Source organism: Mycteria americana, chromosome Z (assembly GCF_035582795.1).
Source record: "Mycteria americana isolate JAX WOST 10 ecotype Jacksonville Zoo and Gardens chromosome Z, USCA_MyAme_1.0, whole genome shotgun sequence".
NCBI lineage: Eukaryota > Metazoa > Chordata > Aves > Ciconiiformes > Ciconiidae > Mycteria > Mycteria americana.
Window position 1 is genome coordinate 52,680,596 of NC_134396.1, and position 18,992 is coordinate 52,699,587.

The window sequence follows — 18,992 nt, forward strand, 5'->3', positions numbered from 1 at the left end:
GCTAAAATTAGGCCACTCTATTTTCTATGTAAAAATAGATGTTAGTAAACCCTAGAGTTTTAGCACCCTGATTTGCCTCTGTTTTTTTAATTTTTAAATGTGAAAATATTTTTTTCCATTGTGAATTATCAAAATTTGTTAGCAAAATTTACACTGTAACTGCTCTTCAAATTCCTCTGCAATACCTGTGAAAAATTTAGATTCATCTGTGTAGCTAAACATTACTGGCAGAAGAAAAGAGGGGAGCTAACAGTGGAGAGGAGGATTTTAAATCTCCAGTGGCAGCTACTTATCCAAGCAAAATCTGCAAACTTCTTGCTATTTCTGGACGTGGTGGCTGGAAAACCTAAAGGAGCATCTGGCTGGCTTTGTTACGCACATATTTGGAGAGGTACAAGGGAGAGCTGCATGGGAGTCAACTTGGAAGCTGCACTAGAATTTTCTAAATACTACAGGTCATGAAAGCACATTTGCTGAACCGCTCCTTTCTTTTGCTCCTTTCCACTAGTGTTTCTTATTAATTAGGTGCATGTGAAGTATGACATCCTGCGAGTGCATCTCTGTCTGATTTCATTGTACAACTTTTTAAAAATACACAGATGATGTAGAGGCATTTTTTTTCTAGGGAACTGTGCCAAAAGTACCATTTTAAAGATGCAGTGGAGCAATTTGTTCCTAGCAAATAGTGGTAACAGTTCAGCGAACTGGGGAAATTATTATTAATTGCTGACTACATTTATTTTGCATACTGAAACATATGAGAAACCTACATCTTTTACTCTTGTTAGTAGAATTTAAGAATTTTGTCAGAATGGGTATAAGGCAACCCACACGTACCCACCCATAGCAGGCTACAGTCGGTGCTACTTATCACGTAGGTTTTAAGAGCAGAACCCTGCCTGGGCCACTGCATTCCTCAATGCTTCGACACCGTCCCTTCCATGTTTGTTACTGCTTTCTTCAGCCATGGCACATCCTAAAACTGCAGCTCAAGAGAAAATTACTTGCATTAAAAAGGACTGAGTCCCTCAATTCTGCCATGTTTCCTTGAGTTGGGTCTCAGGTTGTACACTGTGTCATGCATAAGGAACTGGAGGGATGGCCTTCTTCCAGGCACTTGTACATGAGATCCTGCTCACAGCAACCAAGGTTTAATGGGTACTGAAAGATGCCGAGTTCTTAGGAAGCTGCAAAGCTGTATTGAATGTTTGCCACAGTTGGCAGTTATGGTATAAACTACCTAATGCCAAGCAGATTATTTTTGTACTGTAACTAACTTATGTGAAAGGTCAGTCATATAGCCTTCACACAAAGCAGGTCACATTGCTCTCAGAAATATATTTATGCTTCCGTACTTATAATCTGGTTACAGTTTTTGCTGTAACCAGATGATAATTTTGCTGAGAATGCACTTTGGGAACGAAAGCCTCAGAGGAACAAACCGTCGGGCTGCAGTTTCTATAAGCATCGCGTATCGCCGTGCCGCGGTGGCGGAGTCAGCGCCGGGTGTGCAGGGCGCGCTCCCGCGGTGACAGGCTGCCACCGTGCGACCACGTCAGCAGGGAGGCAGAGGAAGCCAGGGCTCAAGTGTACGCGCCAAAACAGATCCCTAACGTCTGCGGAGTCGAACATACGGAAGTTAAGAACCTCAAAAATTAAGTTCGCCAGTGTGATACTGTAACCACACGTGAAATCCTGTCCTGTTCCTATTTAGCCTGTCTTCCTTTTCCTAGGTCTTTAATCTGTGGAAGTGATGGATGATGGTTCTCTGACTAGCTAAACATTCAAAATCAGTCTGGTGGGGAACCCCATGTATTATTTACTGCATATCACTGAAATTCTGCACAAAATATAGAACTCGTTTTCTTGTGGAATCTGCCATTGGGGCTTTCATCGCTACGCCTGCCAGTTTTGTGAAGAGTAGTGAATATTTTTTTTGTCAGTATGTCTGGGAACTGACATGGTGCTATTCACTTTGTACAGAAGGGGGAAACAAGGCATAGAGAGCTTAAAGGCATAAATTGTCAAAAAACGTCGACTAATTTTAAGTACTGAATTTGTGAAATCTGATTTATTCCCTTTTAACCCACTTACTTAGATAACACTTTATATATTCAAGGCACTGCTGCTTGCCACTAGCTGCAGCTCTGAATACTCCAGCTCTGCTGATGAAAGCTCAGAGATTCTTGCCAAGCACCCAGAAAAGGACCACGCAAGTAACAACTGGTAAATTATGGAAAGTTGTATTCAACCGATCTGTGGACCACTGCACTAGCAATCTGTAGCAGGGCAGCACTGCCTGGCAGACTGGGAACGCTGTATCTCCTAGGACCTGTCTTGTTTATTGGCATACCTATTTCTGCTACCAATGCAGCAAGGTTTCTGCAGATCCCTTCATCACCGCAACACTTTGCACATCATCAGGGTAAAATGGACTGCACACGACTGCAGCCAGGAGTCCTGTGGGAAGATAAACGCGTCAACCCATCCTCAGAGCCTGTAGTAATGCCTACTACAACGGGACAAACAAGTAGGCAGGTCAGGCAACCTGAGTGCACTTGTATTTGCAAATGTGGGGGTTTTGTCTGTGTACAAGTTGAGAGGAGGGAGGAGAACTGACTGGGGAATGCATCTCTCAGGATTAATAGTTCCAGAATCAAATGTTTTAAAATTAAATTACTGTGTGGTTACTTCTATCTGGAAGAGCCTTCCTTTTCAAATTAAAGCTTTTTGTGTGCTGCTTTTCCTTCCAAATGTCTACATAGTTTGATTACCAAGATTTCCACAGTAGGCCAGCAGGTCTTCCAATACATGTAGAGGAGTGTAATACCCATTTCCTGAAGACTTCTAAATCCTGTTTATTTGTGTCAATTTTAGACTTCTAACTTAAAACAGCATCCAGTCTTGGTGACTTCTAACATGGCATTTCCTTCTGTTGAATTCACAGGTGGGCAGTGTACTCTCAGGCCAACAGATGATGACAGCTGCCGCTGTGTCTTGCTGAGTTTCCACCACCTGGTGAGACTCTAGAGCTTGTGTGTTTTATTTTTAGCTAGTCCAATAAGTTAACTGAAAGCATCCACTCCAATCCCCAAAAATATTCCATTACATATTTTGAAAATACCAAGAAGGTTACTATGCAAAGATTTTTGACCTGAGGTCATTAGAGTAATGATGACTGCTGCAAAAGGTCATTGACATCAACGTTGCACCCAAGCAAATGAGTAAAGGAAACTTAGATGGTTCTCAGAAGTGGTACTTCCTTCTGGAAGATTTGTTAACTGCTTGCTGTGAAAAGCAAATCATGACTCACTGGTGCCCTCCAGCAGGGAACATTCAGTTCTAGGAAGAAGAAGGAAACAATTTTAAAACGTCTGTAGCTGGAACTCAAGAGCTCTGTAACACAGAATGGGCAGACTCTATACAAAAGTTCAGGAAGTATTCAAACAAGAGAGGAATGGTTTTCATTCCACAGTAAAACACTCTGAATGTTTGTACAGTCTTTTCAGTAGCAGATGTTTTTAATGTTGTTTTTCATCAAACTGTGAGCTGGTAGTTAGTGCTACTAGCAAACCCAAAGGATAAATGTTCATAGTACTGTGCTGGGAGGTATGATGAAATTTGAACTTTTTCTTTCATGCTGTACTCCCTTCTATTCCTCCCCTCTAAACTGAAAAGAGCTAAAATCCCCACAGACAAAAAGAAATGTTGTAAATATCTTGGTTGCTCAATGTTTCCTTTTAGTTTCCCTTTTGCAGATAATTTGGCCTAGCTTGCCAGTATTGTTGGCCTTAAGTAAGGAAGCTTAGATAGTAGAATTGCTAACGAGCATTCTTTATTTGACCTAATCATTAGAGTAAGAATGCTTTGCCTGTGTTAAATCCTTGGTTAGCTGAGATAGTTGCAATGTAGATAGATAAAAAGGAATTCTTCAGGCCCTGTGTCCCTGGAAAGGGCTGATAAGGAGAAACTACACAAGAACCACCTGATTTTGGATATGCAAGGAAGGTATGAGTAAGACAAAGATGGACTGAGCATGCGCAAAGACAAAGTTCAGTCAGCGGTCAGAGTGATGAAGACTACTGACTTCCTCCAACGACCACCAGAGGACCACCTAAGGACTTAAGTACGCATGCATCAGGGACATTTACATATATTAATGAGTTCCCAGAAATCTCATGTTTATATAAATTAATCTTATGAATATGTATATTTTGCAACATATAACCTCTGCGATCTTGCTTGTTTGTCGGAGCACTTATGGTGGAGCGATCCCCAGTGCTGCCCAGCGCTGTAATAAAGGATGCCTGCTTAATAGTAACTCCGTTGCTATTGAGTTTGATTTCGGGAACACTCTGAAACTCCAATTCACCTGTTGGGAGATTTGGATTTTAAAGGGTAGTCTCCACGAATTTTGTTTCAAAACAACTTGCCATGAGGGGGTACAAACTCCATTAGAAAACAGAATTTCTAAGCATTCTATTATGAAATAGTCTTTTGCTATTGTCCTATCATAAATCAAACCTGTATGCCAGTGAAAAAGAGTACAGATGGACATTTGTGTATTTATCCAAGTTGGTTAGAATACAAATCAAAAGTAGGCAGGTCATGACTCACTGCAGTCACAAACATACACTGAACAACCCTTTGCTATGGTAAAGGTGCAAAGGGTTTCTCTGAACTTCCTCAAACACAGTGTGCTGCTTGCAATGTCTCAAGTTTCCTGGTGGGGTTTTTTCAGTTTCCATTGATTGTTTTTCACATCATTAGTTTGAAACCCCTGTATTTTATTTCAGTGAACCTCCCACATGCAAAGAAGGCCCCACTTAGGTGCACTGAAGAGGCACTAATGCCTGTCTGTTAATACAGTAGATCAAAATTACCAGGAAGCCTGAATGATCATCATTACACAATATGTTAAATGTTTCCTGGTTTTCCTATTCCACTGTCACTGTAGCAGTTTCTTTCTCTCCAATGTAGCTTTAACAAGTACACAGCACTTATGTTGCCCCAGAGCTTCCCAGAAAACAGCTCTGTTGTACTGGGTGCAAATAAGGAACTAATCAGTTGAAGAAAAGAAAAAAAAAAAGAGGGACTAGTTTTCTTTTGAACCTAACAAAGCAGAAAGGAATCTTGCAAAGAGCTCCCTTATTCTCTGATTTTATCCCTCACACTAATTTTTTTCTTTTTCACACACTCTCTCTCTCTATATATATTGCATGCACAGACACACACTATGTATCTAACAATATAACAAATCCATCCTAGCAGATGTCATCACTTCAGTCAATAATCATAGTGGAAGAAACAAAGGTACATAAGGAGGAGGAAGGGTTGGCTTAGAGCCTGGGCCTCTGTTAAGGATTAGCATAGGAGCACTTTAGGCTGCCACATCATTATCATGACATGAACCTCCAGCGGCCATGGCACACAGCACCTAAACAGATTAATGTCTTTAAACTACTATTCCAGGGAAAGAATACTGTATGACCACAGTGCTCATTACTGGGGGAAAAAATTAAATCAAAGTAAGGCCCCTGTTCACAATTACCAGTTATGTCATATTTACATGTGGGGTTTTTTTTCTGCTGTAACTAGTTTGGCAGGATTCCCTAGCATTTTTTTTTAAACAAGACAAATTTATTTCATCAAGCCCCCTTTCTTTACTTCCTTGACTGCACTAGACTGATGTCCTGTTAAAGGTCAGCTGTCCTCAGAGGACAGCACGGCTTGGGGGCAGCAGCAGCTAACAGAAAGATGGACTTCTCAGCTTGTGTACGTTTGTCAATTCCAGCACAAAGTTTGTTCATCTCCCAGTGCTCTGTGCAGCTGGCATAAAGGAGAAGCCTGTTAAGACAGCATCCCCAACCACCTCCCAGTACCCTCTTTCTGAAACAGTCTCAGTGGAGAAAAAGTATATATATAGGACAGAATTTTCAGAAGACACAAAATACTTTGAGTATTAAGTATTTTTTCATTTGAATCTTAAGATAGGATCCTGTCATAGAGCTATGCTCTTTTCTTACACAGCAAACCTGTGATATCAAAGACATACTGTACATTAGGTATGAATTTCTGTATGAGTTAGTACCTAATCAGCCTTGAGGACCAAATCTTGTTATCAAAGGTTAACTGAAAACTCTTAATAAACAGTACTTTCCTCCACCTGTGTTGTAAGTAAGTCACACAACATTCAGCAGCAGAGATGAGAAGGAATGCACACGTTCAGAGCGTGAGATAAGCAAATCTTCCAGTGTCAGACAGAAGTTGCTGAAGCTGTTTTCTTCCTCTTTGTGTCAGTCCCCTATAAAAAGAGCTGACTTGCACTCATCAGTTTTCCACATGAAATAATTCCTGTTCAGCTGACTTTGAAATATAGTCTTCTCAGCACAAAGCCCAGAACAGTAACAACTTACTCAAGGAATTCAGAGAATAAGTAACACTGGTTCTTCACCTTTCCTAGACCCCTGTCAGTGGAAATCTCCAAGCCTGTTCTGGCTCTGGGAAGATGTAACTGTAAGGGAAACCAGATATTTGTGAAGAAAGCACAAATGAATGCTGAATGCTCTTAAGATTTTGACACACCTGAGAAATTAAAATTGCTCATCCTATCAGTTTTGATGAGTGGGGAGCAGCTGAAGGCCTTATTGTTTCATATGCAGGACATTACATGTACTTGATTTTGGCAGCTTTACTGTTTTGTGAGATCTTGGAGAAATTAAAAGCTGTAGAAGTCAGAGTCTGCAGCTTCTCAGAAAGAGGAGGAAACTGTTTCATAACAAGAAAAGTATTCTCTACAGTGGAGCTAAAATTTACATCAAGTTGCTTAGATTTAAATTCATCCCACAGTATCTCTGCACAGTATTCTCCTCTAAGGATTAATGAAAAGGTCATTACAGTGAAATTACACATTGTGTCCTGAGAAGATAACAGTAACTGCCATTCTACCAACAAAATCTGAAATTCAAATGCATGATGAAAACATGTGCTTTTACTAGGTTGTGCCTGTACTTTCAGTCACTGAGTGAGTGCTTCTCAACACCCACAAATTAAACACTGGACACCTACACTGTTCTTAAATTCATACAGTAGTAGAACATGTGCTTTTACTAGGTTGTGCCTCTGTTTTTGGTAACAGAGCAATTCCTTCTTAGTGTGCATACAAATTAACCAGTGGACACCAGCAGCACTTTTATATTCATAAAGTAGTAAAGTAGATTTGGCTAAGAAAGTTGGAGCTATTACATTTTTTTCAGTCTGCCACAGAAGTTCCAAACTGGCAATGAAACATGACATGAGACTATGCTTAAGTATGCTCTATTTCGGTCTGAAGTGTCCAACAAGGTGAAGGCCATTGCTTCAGCTTTGCATCATTTGATACAATGCAATGATCTTCTGTCAGCTCAGTCTGATGTTTACCATCTGTTGATTCTTGGTCTTTGCAGGCTACAGGTGGCATTTTTACAGCAGACATGATATCTCTTGTGTAGGCATTTATTTCCCCTTCAGCAACAGAATCTTGTTGGCTTGGATCATAAGATCTTTCAGATAAGCCAATATAGTCATGGTCAACAACTACTGCACCTTGTAAAAAGTAATGGTTACCTGTAAAAGAAAAGCAGCCATTAAATCAGATCCTTCTCGTTTACTGAAAGCCATATGTAAAATGTTAGTGAGGTGCTAACTTACTTTTCAAAATAATTTCTGTAAGAGGACGAGAATGTTTGAGTGACAGAAGTCTGATAATGTGAATTTTCTGATTTCACTGAGCATCAAATGTGGATGTAATGAGATGCAGCCAAACAAAATAATGCTTGCAGTGCTCCACACTAAAGAGTTTTTCTTTGCTAGGTCAATGACTAGGCTTGACATCTGTCATAGTCACCTACTGAACTAATACCTTAAATGAACGGACACGCAGATTCTTCCATTTTGTGCACACACAGAGAGAGAAACGTGGCTACTCCAAGCTCTTGCTGGGAAGTCTTAATGCAACACAACAGGCTTTTTTAAGAAATAAAAAAAGAAATAAAAGTTTTATTGAATTTAAAGACAACAATGGTGATTGCTACTGTATAGGACTATTGAGCTTTTCTGTCTGGTACTTGGTTACGGTGTTTGACTTTTCCAAATGAGTTCAAATAAAATGAAAATAGTCTGACCAGACAAATTAGAAGTCTAACTGTCAACATGGGGTTAATACTTCTGTTTTGGAAGATGAGGTTAGGGCCTATCTTCTTGCTCACACGAGGACCCTAGTGTGAAATGAAGTGTTCTGTTGAATCACAAGAGCTGTTCAACAGATAAGCATCTCTACGTAGGGGACAACAAATTCTTTCGCGAGATATAGGTCCAAAGAGGGACCTTTGTGGGTGCGACTGTGGAGGTGAAACTGCACTTTTCTGGCCATGTTTCTCAACAGATATGTCCTAAATCTGCCTGTTTGCACTCCTGAATCATTTGAGCACTGGACCCAGAGCCATTCTCTTAAACCAAACTACACTCAAACAAGAAAAACAAAATGTTGCTTCAGACACATAAATTATGTGTGCATAAGGTGTCCTGGAACCTCTGCCTGGCTGTAAAGAGAGCCAGGTAGCAGGCAACCCAGTACACCCAGACTGCAAATCTGTGATACCTGTACCAAGGGCTCTATCAGTGCACTGACTCAGGATTTATCTTTAGACAAAGGGTATTACAAAAGGTAATAAAAACATACCTTCCTTCTGATTGCCCATTCTTACCTGTGAAAGATTTTTTCCTACATAACAAGAACACTTCATTTTCAGGCTTTGCCTTTCCTCTTTAAAACTCCCAAACTCACACATCTGAAGTGTGATACACACAAGATGCTTACCCTGCTCCAAAAATCTGAAGTGTAAAACACTTAATAACACTTAAGTTGATAGGCAAGGCCACAAATATCCTCTCCTAAGATGCACTTTTTCCACATTTATTTCACAGAGAACATTGCAAATGCTTTGTTCCCATCCAAGGTTATGCAAAGGGATGGCCACCAGACTAACACCATAGCAGTAGTAATAATAAGTAAGTTGCAGATAAAAAAAAAAGTCCACCCCTGCTAAAAAGAGAAGTCCTTTGTTACAAAGATACATGCTTTTCTTTATGGATGAAAAAGATGTCATTCACTGTCTGGTTTCACTGTTCTTATCTAACTGAAATAATACTCTTTCTTGATTGCTGTTAGGCTGTTTGATAAAGACTGGCAATTACTTCGGCAAAGCCTGGTTTATCTCTCTACACAATGTAAATATGTATGAATAATCAGTCTATAATTTTAAGATTTATAAGTATTCGTAATCCATTGAATTTTTTCCCTGTGTCAGACAACTAATCTTTAGCCACTTACTGGGAAAGCGAAGAAACTATGTTTACCTACTGCTTCTGCAGTATTTAGTGGTAAACATATCAGGCTCTGATCCTACAAAGACAACTACATTTAACTTTTTATACTGTGACAATTTACCAAAGTCATTGTAATAGCTGGAGATTATCTGCATGCTTGACATGTGTGTGACTTCCTCCTTATGGATCAGCAATAATGAAGAACTGGAAGCCACAGAGTGACCGTCCAACAATAAAAGTTGGACATGTCCATCCTGGACATGTGACATGAAGTCGGTATCTTGGTTATGAAATCTGTAACTGACAACTGGCATAAATATCAGCTCTCACATGAAATTCCAGAATTAGTTTCAGCTTTGCAAATCCCTCAGTTTTACAAGGTGATGGAAGAAGTTACCATCTAAATGCAGTTTATGCATTCTGAAGAACCAAAGCTTAACCACATATGCCAATAAGGTGGGAATTGGTCTATTTTTTAAGAACCTTGAGTGAAAAAGCAGCTTGTTCTGTGACAGAAGCCTTAAGTGCCGAGTACTCAGTTTCCTCAAAATGCCTGCAGTGACTCAAAGACAATATCAACAGAAAATAATCAGCTGCCACTCTTTGATTAACACAGCAGCATTACACTTTACGTGTAAGAGCAAGACTGGCGGTTGATTACCCAAGTCCTTGGGAATTTCTAGCAGTCCTACTGCAGAGCATGACAATTTTATTTGCTCTGGTAAGAGAAACACATTTACTTCTTCAGAAGCACAATTTAAAATAAAGTCTCCAAAAATCAGTTCTCTGATGTAGTCTTTCTATTTTAAGGCTTTAGAGGACACTCTGTTGTTAAAAAAAGTACTAAGCAAAAAAAAAAAAATTAGGTTTCCATTGCACAAGCAAAATAAATGTGAATCCTGTCTACATCAAAACTAAAAATGCTTTTTGAATACAGTTCATCCTAATTATACTTCTAGAAAGTTTTCACCAGCCAGCATGAACAGGGCCAAACCACAGACTACAAGCAACTTTAATGGAAGCTTTTTTTAAACATACTTTAAACACTATTCATTAGCTCTGTTCCATGCTCTGCATAGGTTTGAAGCCACTCACGCTCACTGTTCTCCTTAATGAAAACTGCAATTATTACATTACCCAGTATTAGTTTAGTTCACACTGGTAAGTGATTGATACTTGTTCACTCTGATAACCTAACCTAACACCAAGACATGACAGAACAGTTAAAAAACCCAACAAAATTATATATATAAAAAATACACACACACACATATATATATACACCTTTTTCACTGGACCCTCTTATGTATGGCTTGAGGTGAGACATCTTGATGGGTCTTTTCAACCTGGATCCTGTAGCATCTCTTAATATTGCACAGCCATTATCTGTGATATAATCTATAATACAAGGACCAACCCATTCTGACTGGAAACGACCATCTTTCCACCAGTTTTTTCTTTGCCTGAGGACTTCATGACCAACTTTCAGTTGAAGGGTATTTAATTGCTTTGGCTTCCTTTTGACAGTGATTTTGTTTCTGATTTTTTGTTCATCTGAAGTGTTTTTCTCCACCTGCAGAAAGATACCTAGGAATTACATTTCCTTCTCTCAAAAGTAATCATGTATTTTCATAACCTTGGTTAATAATGCAGAAGTATAACATTAAGCAGTTTTGGATGTGTGTAATTCATAATATGTAGGGCTGGGAAGTTCTGAAGAAATTGATTTTCTCTTCATAAATCGATAGTTCATAGGCAATGGTTTTCAGCTTCCATAGATATGCAGCCCTCCAAGTCAGATATGAACCTCTTGGCAATAGGTCTCTTAAGGTTACTCCCTCCAAACACATATGAGAATAGGTACACTGGAATTTACAGATCACAGGCAAAGGGAAAAAAAAAACCACAAAACCCAAAAAGAAACTACACAAAACTCCATATTGCTTTAAAAGGTTAGTTATACTTTATACTTCAAGCCTTTCCATGTTTTTTATCTTCAGTCTTCTTACTAGTAAAATTTGAATATATAACATTTACCTGGCAATCTGACATCTTCTCTTCTTCCAGTGCTTGACTGGCTTTTTTAGTTGCTTCAAATATTTTGGCAAACATACTGTATTCTCCTTCCACACATATATTCATTGGCTCAACAACATGTGGGTTACGATTAAACATTTGGAAATATGGGGTGTTTTGATCTGGCTCCTATGTAAATGGGGAGCAAAAAGCAAGCAAATTTACCATACAGCTTTGCAGATATTTTGGGGGACTTTAGTCAAAAAGAGGAAGAACCTCCACATACCAAGTTTGTCAAATTGAAAGCATAAGCAATAGCAGACAAATGTTCATCCCAATCATTTGGATGGTCAGTGCAGTATTTATTAAGGAAAGCTTTGATTGTCTTGCATGTTCTTTCATTTACATCATCTGTCTGAGGATAAGACAATACAATTTGTTTCATGCCAAACAGTGCAAACATTTCTTCATTTATCTTCAAAAGAAAAAAGAACACAATTACTGACAGTTTCCCTCTTCTGTATCACAGTTCAAGTAAATTAACTCAGTAGTTTTCCAACCCTTTTGTTGATATGATGGTGACTGAGCAAAAGTCTTACATACATATTCCCACCAAATAGTCCAGAATTGAGAGTGAGAGCTAGAACGAATCGGTATGGCTTAGGAGCTAGTAATTGATGGTTTCTAAACACATTTCTGCCACTAACTCAATTTATCATTTTGTGCATCATAGTCTCATGATTTCATCATCTCTGAGAGGATCAAAGTGTGAAGAGTTCTTCATAATCATTATAGGCCAATGTCAAAAATACCCTTAGCTATCTGCTTTACTGGACAGTATGGATGAATGAAATACAGCATGTTGGAGTGTGAAAGCTTGTGCCAGTTCAACTGAGTGACAAAACCCACACTACAACCGCTAGGAAATTACTTTGCTTTGTTCTTTATCCAAAGAATAAAACTCTGGGAAACATTGCATAATGTTACAATTGTAAATAATTGGTTTGTCATTTTCTGTATGTGCTAACCTCTTTTTTTTCTTTTTTTTTTTTTTTAATTAAAAGATTTACAGTCTTTCAAGAATGGTCTAAAATTCAAAGGGGGGGGGGGGGAAGTATTTTTTTCTTGAAAAAAAACTAAACCAGCCACATAAAGACTTACCTGATAAACAAGCTCCTTCCCTTGATCAATAGGCATTTTTTGAGGTGGCCCATATAAGAAAGACACATTTATGATTGCCTTAGCAATTTCAGTTGCTGAAGTGTCATGCAACGGCAAGATAACAGCCCATCTTGTAAACAAATCTGTCATAATTATGATGTACTTGTGGCTTCTGTTGGTAACATTAAAAGGTCCCATTAAGTCTATAGTGACTGCTGTCCACGGGTCCTCTGCTTTGATAGGGTGTGTTTTGGGTGCTGTGGTGGTTGTGTTCTTTGCCACTTGACAGTGCTGGCAAGCATACACCTAGTGCAAAAATCAGGGAAGACTCTATCAGTAAAGAGTGACAGTAAAGTTTTAAGACAATCAGCAGGATCATAAGTCTCCACTATTCCTCTGTAAGTTACATCAGAACAGACAATGCAAAACAAATTCATTTTATCATCTTTCTTATAATTTTTTACCCTTAGCTTTTTCAGCCTCAGCATAAAACCAAAACCAAACAACAGTGAAGGCTGAGAGAAGGACATGTGCAGGAATTCATAGCTGAACTCTCCGCACCCTGAAAGCACCGTGCTCTTTCAAGTCCACAATAAAGATTTTAATATCCATTACCATCTGTAAATACTAAAGGAAGTATGAAGCAGTTGGGATCGTAAGAAAGTCCCAATCCTTCCCCTTTTGCTTCTGTTCTGTATGCTGTGGCTGAAAAACATTGGCAGTATACATATTCTTTCATGAGTAACATGGATCAGCTTTATCTATAGGACAGAGCCCCTTTGTCCAAGTCTGAATTGAAAGCAAAGACTCATTTTCAGTTCATGTTACAGTTGCACATGAACTCAAAGTATTCAGGTGATGCAGCAAGCTGATAGCAACAGTAATTTGGCCATAAAGGACATTTACATACAGTTTCTTCAAGGACCACATTCTGCCTGGTGATCATATCCATGTATCTTTGGCTGAAGGAGGAGAAGGAACTTTCCCAAGCAATGATTTGTTTAACTATTTCCTAAACACGCCTAATTGTAAGGCAGACACACCATTTTCACATTCTTATCTGCCAGCAGCCACTCTGGCCACATATCCTTGGGATGGTACACTCCATCCTAACAAAGATATACAAGAGTCCTTGCAAGAGAAATCACTCCAAAGACCAGATGTGCCCTGCATACTTAAAGGCAGTATGGCTCCCCACCACTGCGTAACATGCAGCAATATGCAAGCCACATGGTCAGTCGTAAAAGAAAAAAGGAAACACTATGCTTTGGCAAGAAGACCATTTAAAGTTTGATTGTAAGCTTACGTTTCCTCATCATGAAGCAGTATGGGTGCTTGCTATATCAAAGTCATATGATTACAAAACGTTTGTAACAAAGACTACATTAAAACAATCCTTGTAGCTATGACACCATACCCACTGCTTCACATCATTTGTTACAGAGGTCCAGTAGTAATTAGATTCCACTAAAGTCAGTGTCCTTGATATGCCGTGATGAGTACCAGCAGTGTTTTCATGGCATTTCTCAAGCACCTTTTTCTTCTCTTCATCTGAAACAATTACCAGGCGCATTTGTTTTCTGTCTTTTCCAACATAGAACAATTTATTTTCTGAAAGAAGAAAAGTACCAGAAAATTATATGCAAGTGCTTTGTCTTTTGTTTAGTTTACTAAACTACTGGGCATGATTCAGTACAGAATTGAAGTTGATTTATTAAATTCAATTCTGTGTAAACATAGCTTTTTGTTTACAAATACTTTCATTATTTCCTCCAAAGAGCCAATTGTTCACCTATGTTTATTAATCTGGACATGAGGCATACAAGGGCAAGTCAGAATGCAAATAATGTTCCCACAGGAAGTCTGACTGAAACACAAGCTAATGCTGGGGGTGGGAAGGGGAGGTAGAATGCATTATGAGACTTATTGCCTGCCTGCCAGCAACCTGACTTTGCAATTTGCCGCTTTAACTCCTCCCTGCCTTCTCTCTACATGGACTTGGCAGGTTTGATGTGATTGAGAGAGAGAGAGCACAGCAGACTACAAAGGCTCATATACCTCCTCGCAGGGATTCAATAAAGCTGGGAAGGGCCAGAAGGCTCTAAGGTGGACAGATGGCAAAGCCATCCTTGCACTTCTGCCCACTCACACACAGCATCCTTCAGACCGGACTGAGCTTTCCTTGTCTACAAGGAGATCTGGATTTCCCTTTCTGTAGTCCTTTGAATTATGGATTGCAATGGCTGTGTATTTCCCCAGTATCTAGAACAAGGTTTGGCTTTTAGATACATATATAAATCCCTCCCAGAAAGGACTAAAGCAGATTGAGTTTCCGCTTCTGTAAACATCCTGTTATATATTAACAAGGGTGAAGCAGAGTGTTTCATAGAGAATGGATATTAAAATCACAGTACACTGCAGAACAAGATCTACTTTCATTTTTTGTATCAGCAAATCTTCACAAAAAAAAAAAAATCTAATTTTCAGAGTAGTTTGAGAGAATATTTTTACCTTTGAAAACAAATTTTTTGGCTGCTCTCCTGATTCCACTTCTTTCACTTGATAATGTTGTGGGATGATACTCTCCTGTTCGCTTGTAGTATGCAATCTGCTTCAGGTGGAGCCCACCATTTTTTCCACTACGGACCATTGCTAACCTGAACAAAATGCACAGTACTTGTTAGATGGAACAACTGACAGAGGAGCACGTCTTCAGTTTTTACTGGTTTCTTTGTAGTTCAGAGGTATCTTGATAATGTATCATCTGAGAGGATGTTACACCATCCTTTGTACTGTGCTGGATATCCCCATGCTATCAACTTAAGCAGTAAGGAACACTGCTTGACACACTACTTTTATTCTACGCAAAGTTTGTTTTGTCAACTTTACAACTTCCAAACAATGGGGAATTCCACTATATTCATTGGACAGGGGTGGGGGGTGGTGGAAATGAGGCCAAAGAGACAGAAATTGCTCTTCTCATTCTTAAACATTTGGATAGCTCTCAAGTGCAGGTGTGCTGGAGATTAGATGTGTCCAAAAAGCCACCCTAGTTGGAAAAAAACATAGACAAATAGGAAAAAACAACTCCTCAGACAGAAACTGACAGAAATTTATTTTGTTCACTAACTCATCTGACAATTAGATTCTGAAATCCCCAAGCATATAAGAGAACGATTCATTCCCTGACGTGAGCTGACTTCCCTGATCACATCATTAGTAAAATGCATCATTGGTACAGGAAAAGCCTGGGTCTAGCAAGAACAGCATCCAAATAATTACCAAGTAATGACAAGCAGAAATATTCACAGGCAGAAATATTCATGCAGGCTCTATGATTTCAGTGATACGGGGTTTTTTTTCTCCAAATCTGCTGTAGCAGCAATGCAGATGTAGATGGAACAGCAGTTTGATCCTGCTCTAATTGATGTCTACCAGAGCAGGATCAGGCTTGGGGTCTGCCATGTCATAATTCCTTAATGAATGCTGGTTATCCACAGCATTAAGCAAATTTCATCCTTATCCTGCCACTGTCCCAAGACTAGCCAACGTGACAACACACAGCCTGCTAAAAAGAGTAATCAGTTTGTCTGCCATATCTGCTAAGTGGCAGATAATTATGGGGAAGTGACAGTATCCAGTCACCCTGGAATCCATGTTATCTCATTATATGTTGATGCTATTTGGAAGCCAAATGTGTAAGTCAGAATGTTTATTTTTCAATTTATAGATTCTCACTTACCTTTACTATACTGGGGGCGGAAAGGAAGTAAAGAGCTCTAAAGAGTGATTATGCTTGCTTTCGTTTACTCCCGTTTCTCCCAGAACATAAAATGTTGCATATTATTTATAGAATATCATATTCTACATACACAACTGGGCTAAACATTGCTGTGTTCCAGGAACTTCACATTCAAACAGTGACGAGACCTTTGCTCCACTGAATACTTCATTTTGCACAGCCTAGACCTGGCTTTCAAAAACAGCCAAACCTCTTGTCATACAACATTAGTGTTTTAAAGTAAAATTCTTATACCCGAGAGAACTAGCACACAAACTTTTCACCACTACAATCCTGTCTGTGAGGGAAGAGAGTGTTTCAGAACAGGGAAGGAGTGGAGCCAGAAGAGAGTACTGTTTCTAGAGATCTTGGCTGGCACAGCAGTTTCTTGTAAATTTACATCTGATAGCACAAGCCAAAGCAACCCACTGAGTTGGTAAATTAGATAACTAGCAGCAGAAAGGAAGGGGAGGCTACCATGATAAAACTCATGCTTCTGTTGTTTTAAAGAAGTAGATTAACTAGCATTTCTAACAGTCAAAGAGTACTGGTGAAGGGCAATTAAATATCCTGCCAGGAGCATGCATTCAAGCTTCATTCAGGGCTCTCCAGAAGGCCAGTCCTGCAGTTACCCAAGCATGGCTGAAAGTCAAAACTAGCCAGGTATGATTTATCACTTAACCACTGGGATGATGGACCACTTTGACTTGACATAGACTTTCACACGTGGCAAGAAAAGATGTTCCAGAACAATCTTTATTCTTCTAGTACCTTTTGCTCATGAACCTCTTGCCTGAAAAACAGTGAATATTCTCCATGTAGTACATGGTTATTCATTCTAACAAAATGAAGTTGCACAGAAGTAAGATACACCTGAGCAGGACCACAGCTTATACTTCAGTTAAACAGAAATTCTATCCTCATTCCTGCAATGGCAGTGTCCACTATAGAAGTTTGGAAGAGTGTACATAAGCCAATGAAGAAAGAATGTATTAAGTAGTATCCATATACAGCTAATGTATTTAGTAGGATCCTGATCCAGCAAACCATTAAGTGCTTCAATAGTCTGCTGGATTGCTGCCTAAGAGGACAACATTAAATGAGCTTCCTTCCTGTATATTTAGTTTTCTATGTCTCTACTAGTTTTTTCCCCAATACCTAATTTACTTTGTTTGGCCTAATCTTAAAAAAAAAAACCCAAAACTGGAAATAACAAGTTATACAATCTTCTGTTTTTGTTATTTAGAATAAACCACATTACTCAGATAATTCATGTGCCATCTCTATCAATACTCATAATGTATCTGGTAGTCTGTAAAAATCAAAGACTTTTACAATCAGTAATCAATTCTTAATACCTTTGAAGCTGGAAAAGAATACACTGCTTTACAGTCAAGGAAAGTATTTCAGCAAAGAGAATGAAACTTCCATATAACCAGGGCTCTTTCTGCCTTAGTATTTTAGGGAAAACAGTCATACCTGGTAACACTTAACTATTTTACTTTTTAATGCCCATTTCCCCTCCCCACCCCCCATCACAATCCTAACTGCAAAGCTGGTTTTTTTTAGTCCAGCTTTTGAGTACTTCCTCTACCTCTATCTGCAATTTCTACCAGAAACAGTAATTCCCCATGGAGCCTAGGATACATCTCTTTTAAGCAAAGTACTTCCAGGAACCTGATTGACACACTTGCCTACATCCCTCCCTGGCTTTTGCCAGCCTGAGCCATTTTTGACAGAGACCCCTGCCATTTCAGAACACTCTCATTTATTAGATATCTCCACCTTCAAGCCTGACACCACCTAACAGGCCATTGGCACCGTTAGACCACACGCTGACCTCAGTCAGGATGGCAGCTGCACTGCAGATGACAACAGTAGCACCTCAGAGGCGCAGGCAAGCAAATTAAATCACTGCCCTAACCCCTGACCACCACCTCGCAAATACCCCCTTATCGTTTACTGCGACCGCCAAACGATGAAAGGACAGGCGAACAGGCGTGGTCCTCTCAGGGGAGGCAGAGGGCCAGGGAGGGGCCAGTGGAGCCCAGAGGGTAGGTACTCTAGGCCGAGGGCTTATCGCCCGTGGTAGCGTCAGCCGTACCTCCCACAAGTGCGTCCTCCAGGAAAGGAGTCCCACTCGCCCTCAGGATCCTCCCGTGCAGCGACGCCACAGCGCCAAGGCCGCGCCCAAGCACTGTTCCCGCCCGCCCCCAGTATACAACAGTAGTATACTACAGTCCCCAGTATACAACGCGCCAGCTCGGAGCAGCGAATCGCAGGCGGCCCCTCCCCCCCGACACGCAGAGCATGGTGGGAGCGGTAGTCCCGAGTCGGTGCTACCCGGCCCACAGGTCAGCCCGGCAAACCTGACGCATGCGCAAAGCAACGTCGACGCGATCTTTTTCCTCCTCCCCCCCCCCGCCATCTATCCCCACCCTGTCCTGTCGGCTCCGCGGCGAGGTCGTTAGCACGTCGAGCGCCGCGGAGAGCTGCCGGGCCCTTGGGCACGCACCTGCTCCAGCAGAGGTATCAGCACGACCTGTCCCAGGGGCTACAGCCCACTAACTTGACATCTTCCCAGCCAGCTAACCGTAATTACGGCCCTTGCTCCCCGAGACTTATGTGGCGCCCCCGGAAGTAGCAGGAAGGAGGGCGGGGGCGGGCC

At 40.3% G+C, this 18,992-nt stretch overlaps 2 protein-coding genes across 9 annotated transcripts in view; one reads left to right on the top strand and one right to left on the bottom strand.

The window, feature by feature from the left end:
• Positions 1-764: 764 nt before the first annotated feature.
• Positions 765-18,975, bottom strand: GIN1 (gypsy retrotransposon integrase 1). Of its 8 annotated transcripts, none has more exons than XR_012778895.1 (11): positions 18,840-18,975; positions 15,055-15,200; positions 13,961-14,154; positions 12,544-12,849; positions 11,669-11,857; positions 11,404-11,571; positions 10,651-10,939; positions 7,246-7,605; positions 6,092-6,304; positions 2,354-3,342; positions 765-1,616 (listed from the first exon to the last, which is right to left on the bottom strand). XR_012778895.1 is itself a non-coding variant. In XM_075526184.1 (8 exons), exons 2-8 carry the CDS (start codon positions 15,191-15,193, stop codon positions 7,307-7,309), a joined length of 1,524 nt encoding a protein of 507 aa, XP_075382299.1. In that variant the 5' UTR covers positions 15,194-15,200; positions 18,840-18,975; the 3' UTR covers positions 6,499-7,306. The 8 variants fall into 8 exon arrangements, 5 of the variants coding, with proteins under 5 accessions (XP_075382299.1, XP_075382298.1, XP_075382295.1 ...); XR_012778896.1 differs by lacking the exon at positions 765-1,616 and having other exon boundaries at positions 2,250-2,445; positions 3,236-3,342; XR_012778897.1 differs by lacking the exons at positions 765-1,616; positions 2,354-3,342; positions 6,092-6,304 and adding an exon at positions 7,901-8,004 and having other exon boundaries at positions 7,487-7,605.
• The window catches only part of PPIP5K2 (diphosphoinositol pentakisphosphate kinase 2), a 54,530-nt gene continuing 54,283 nt past the window's right edge, over positions 18,746-18,992 (top strand). The window contains exon 1 of the mRNA XM_075526168.1: positions 18,746-18,853. The gene's annotated coding sequence lies outside the window, so the exon portion shown is untranslated. The remainder of the gene's footprint in view (positions 18,854-18,992) is intronic.